The following is a 4,658-nucleotide window of genomic DNA, read 5'->3' as shown; positions in this document are numbered from 1 at the left end:
TCCCCTGTCCCCGTTAATATTGCGCTACCTGGCACCATGAATTCGTAAGAACTGGTCCTAAAAATTTGCCTGTTAAGTTATATTTCTAGTTCAATTCACCAAAGACACGCAACTACGGAGCTCTTATGACGTAACTACGAACTTCCTTTGACGCACCACAAAAAAAAGGAAAAATAAAGAGGTTTCATAAATTCTTTGCAACGCTTTAAATTATGCCGGTAACATGAAAATTTTGCCAGAAAATAAAGTTAGCATTTCTCCTATTTTCACTGAACTTGAATTTGGTATCTTGCAGTGTTGTTTTATGACTCTGGGAAACATTACCGACGACGGCGGTATAACACTGTGCAATACAAGAATAAGTTACCTTCTACAAAGCATATTTTTCCCTACACAGTTTGAACATTTATTGTTCGCCAATAGTAACAAGCATCATTTTTGAATGAAACAAACACAGTACCTTGCGCAGTTCACACCGAGGCACCTGAGGTAAAACAACTAAATGCCTGTCATAAAACATGAAAATTGAAAGAATACCCAAATTGTGTTACAATTTTGAATGCAAATAATTCAGGCATGCACATAAAGGTTTCAGTACACGTCGCTCATACAGTGGTCCCCATTTACTGCCAGTATGAAATCCCTGCCACTTTTTATCCTCGCAATGAAGGGGCAGACGTTTCTAAGCGTTTCTAAATGAGGGCTTAACAATTTTCATTTACCAAACAATTGATAAATACTCTTCAAATCTTTTTTACAAATTGTGCCAGCCAATTACACACGTTTGCTTAAAATATAAACTTCGTAAATTATATACTCTGACAAAAACCATACGACTGGTGCGTAACGTTTTTGAGCTGCTTCTATTGTCGCATTAACTTTCACTCTGCGTCTTTCCAGTGCAAGGCGCCTTTAGTTACAGATCAAAAACACAAAAGTGAGAACCTGGGAAACAAAATATTTTATTCGTGCAATCCGTATGACATCGTTCTTTTCACTTCCAGAGAAGCATCAACATACACTATGTCGATGTCGCCTTTGCCCATTGACACCTGTGATGAGGGAAGCCGTTGGTTTGCGCCATTAGAATTGCATCTGCAAAAAAAAGAAAAAAATCAGAGGATATCAATTAGTTACGCGGGAACAGAATTATGACGAAGATGCTGATTTTGCTGATAGCTTCTATGTGAAGCACGCGCATGAGTTTTATGAGTCGCAGTAGCTGTTATAAGGTCACCAAAGTGTGAATTGATTTTTAATAATGATTCTAAATAAAATCAAACGGAATAAATTATAATAATTCCAACGCAAAAGAAAAGATAGCTCAAGCACACCAATATTTATTGTTTCGGAACATGACATCAAAGTGTTTCCAGACAAATAAATAATGGAACTAACAGAAATGATTTACAGGTTTTTAGTTCTCATGCTAAGCCATAAGCCTTTGGTATAAAGAAAACAAAGACTCACATTTCTTCATGTTTACTGAGTATCAGTAGTCTTCTAATCTAGGGCCGTGGTGACGATCCTATGCGGTGACCCCGTACACGTAACGCACCGGATGCGGGTGGTAGTCGTAGCGGTGGCCGTAGCTGTAGCCAGCCGGGTAGTAGCCGTAGCTGTAGGCCGGAACGTGATGGACAAGACCGGTCACCGCGGTGGGCACCGAAGCGTGGACGGTGTGCACGGCCGTGGCCGCGGGCGTGTAGGCGGACACCTTGGCTAAGGTGTGTGGCACCCCAGGATGGGTTGACTGGTAGCTGACCACCCGGCTAGCCTTGGAAACGGCCGGAGTGTGGTGGACGGTGGTGGACAAGGCCGGCACCGCGACCACGGGTGCACTGTAGACCTTTGTGACTGCCGGCACTGCGGGCACTGCTACGTATCCACCGAAGGCACCACTGGCAACGGCCAGAATGATGCAGGAATAGAACTGCGAGAGGGAGAGTTGAACGGTATTCGCGTAAAAACCTCAGAAAGGATGAAGAAAAGGCAGTTGTCCCACAAAAAGCAGCAGGCCACGAATCGTAGCGCCTATGAAGATTAAAATTAAATTATGGGGTTTTACGTGCCAAAACCACTTTCTGGTTATGAGGCACGCCGTAGTGGAGGACTCCGGAAATTTCGACCACCTGGGTTTCTTTAACGTAGACGGGTGTTCGCATTTCGTCCCCATCGAAATGCGGCCGCCATGGCTGAGAGTCGATCTCGCGACCTCGTGCTCAGCAGCCTAACACCGTAGCCACTGAGCAACCACGGCGGGTGCCTATGAAGATACGTCAATGCACACATTTGCACTAGCGTGATCGCGTCTATGAATGGAGACAGGAAAAGCTATAGAGCCGTTTACGTGCACCTGAGACACGGAGCCAATATTACAGAGCTGTGTTTCCTAAAGGCTTGACAACATTTGTACTATGTCACACAGTGACGTAAAAATTGACAAACTACACTGAGCGAAAATGCGCACATGCATCGAACCAATACGAAGCGTCCTCACTCAGAACTATTCATGAGAATCCGTTAATACAATAATATTCAGACTGCCATCAGAGCACTTTCGTTTTCTGCAACGCATGAGGGTTATTTCTCCGTCACCAACCTGACACATTGGCTGTCTCGCATACTTGACATTGCCTTCAGATAAATATGGTGACTGGTCAATAGGATAAGTTAGATTTACCTGGTTATGGGGTGGTTCATCATAAAATGGTAGCATATACTTAGTAAATGCACTCAATATCACAACATTGTGGAGACTGAACACTGACTTTACGTTTTTTCTCTATTTAACTTTCCAGCATCACAACATGGCGTAGTTTGTAGAATGTCAGCTTACCCTAATAATCTGCTTTATTTATTTTTGAATGTTATGGTGTATATGAACTAAAAAAATTCCACACGATGAAAGTGGAGACACTAATTACGTAGATCCTAGCCCAAATATTTGATTTCTAGCTATGAAGAATATCCGTCCCCATTTAGTTACACCATCATTAAAACACGTTTTACGCACGCTGCGTGAAAGAAAGTGAGTGATAGCGATAGCAGTGAAGCCAGTAATAATAACTGTAATATGTAACAATAATAGTGTGTCTATCAAAATCGCCAATATCTATTATTGATCCTCCAAAAATTAATCAAGATGTCCCGGTACTGCTAAACAAACCTCTATGGACGGAAACAGAGCAGAACAGAGGCCGTCTACAGGCTTTTTGATAAGTACAGTTGAAAACGTGCTTACGGTGATCATTGTCGGTTTGTGGAGGCGTTGCTTGCGAATGGCTGAGCAGACTGACTGTGAAGGCACCACCAGTTCCTTAAATACTCTACTTTATCGAGGTGTTCATCGCAGTACTGTTTTTCCTTTCCCTCTTGCTCATGTTTTGCTCAGAAAAAAATGAGGGGTCACCACCTATAATTTGCAAAACCAGCTCAAACACGTCATAATCGTAGATTGACCTTTGTACCAGGCACCTAGCAGGCGGGACGCTGACCGTGCGTGTCATTGATCTTCCTACAGTGCTATCGACTACAAATCGCTCAGATCGAAGTAACGAATGATCTTTTGCGCACGCCAATAGTCGCACCTGAGCGCCGTGGTGAGGACAAACGCGGCAGTTTAACTGAGTCATGGGGACTATGAACTACGTTCTGCACTATGGAGTACAGCTTAAAAGCGCACTCAAATGGTGCCGCGCTAATTTCTTTTGACGATCGCAGTGGGTCGTCACCCCGTCTTAGCTTATTGATGATCCAAGAGCGTTCGAGATGCCAATCTCTCGTACGTGGCGCTTGACTGAAAGCACAGCAGAGGTGGGTGATGTCTCTGGACACTTTCCGCGACAAAAATATCCTTTCGCTTTGCAGACAGTTTGTCATGTGAACACAGGCGGGTCACATTTTACTTGTCATCGGCTTTCCCGCGACCTTCGTTTTCGCGAGTAGCTGGAATGGCCTTAGCTCCTTTCATAGTTGTACCGGTTGATACGATTTATTTCGCGGTAACATGTCATGTTTTGTGCAGTTCGATTGTCTAAGGTATCGCACGCGTGAAAAGTTGAGAATATAAAGAGTCATCCCCCCTATTTCTCTCTGTTTTTTTCTTAATTCAGATTCGTGGTTGTGATGACATTGTAGTCAACTAGCACAGCTTACAGTCTTACATCGGCCGGCTGAGCACACTTAAATAGAGTGCAGCTGGTAAGTGAAGTAGCCTTTGTTAATGGTGGTCGAAAAAAAAAAAAGAGGCTGCTTATATGCATATGCGAAATACTGCGGACGGAACACCTTCTTTCAAGCGACACTCCTTCTTTTCAAGCGTTTGTATCCGCTTACAGGGTACACTCGAACAAGAGAATTTTGAAAAGGCCAAACGAACACGTCTTATATACAGCAAGAAATGTACACTAAAATGCCATTTCCAGATCGAACAAGAAAGGGATGTGGCCTCTAATGCAGATATTCAAAATGTAGCAATGCATTTATTGCAGGGAAACTTTTTCGCATTGCACGTGGCATCATTGCAAACCTCAAGAAATATAGTGAACATAGTTATCTGCCATGTCATTTAGATGTTGCTAAGGCATTGTTAACACAATTGCTTAGCACAATAATAAAGTGTTGGTGTAAGATGAAAGAGAAAATGCTTATTTGAC

The 4,658-nt window shown here is 43.0% G+C and overlaps 1 protein-coding gene across 1 annotated transcript; it reads right to left on the bottom strand.

The window, feature by feature from the left end:
- Window positions 1-946: 946 nt before the first annotated feature.
- On the bottom strand, window positions 947-3,280 carry LOC135910930 (uncharacterized). The gene is made up of 3 exons (XM_065443002.1): window positions 3,245-3,280; window positions 1,471-1,933; window positions 947-1,095 (listed from the first exon to the last, which is right to left on the bottom strand). Exons 1-2 carry the CDS (start codon window positions 3,251-3,253, stop codon window positions 1,529-1,531), a joined length of 414 nt encoding a protein of 137 aa, XP_065299074.1. The 5' UTR covers window positions 3,254-3,280; the 3' UTR covers window positions 947-1,095; window positions 1,471-1,528.
- Window positions 3,281-4,658: the final 1,378 nt, after the last annotated feature.

This window comes from Dermacentor albipictus, chromosome 2, assembly GCF_038994185.2.
Source record: "Dermacentor albipictus isolate Rhodes 1998 colony chromosome 2, USDA_Dalb.pri_finalv2, whole genome shotgun sequence".
NCBI lineage: Eukaryota > Metazoa > Arthropoda > Arachnida > Ixodida > Ixodidae > Dermacentor > Dermacentor albipictus.
The sequence above is the reverse complement of the archived record's forward strand: the minus strand, read 5'-3'. Positions and strand labels throughout refer to the sequence as shown.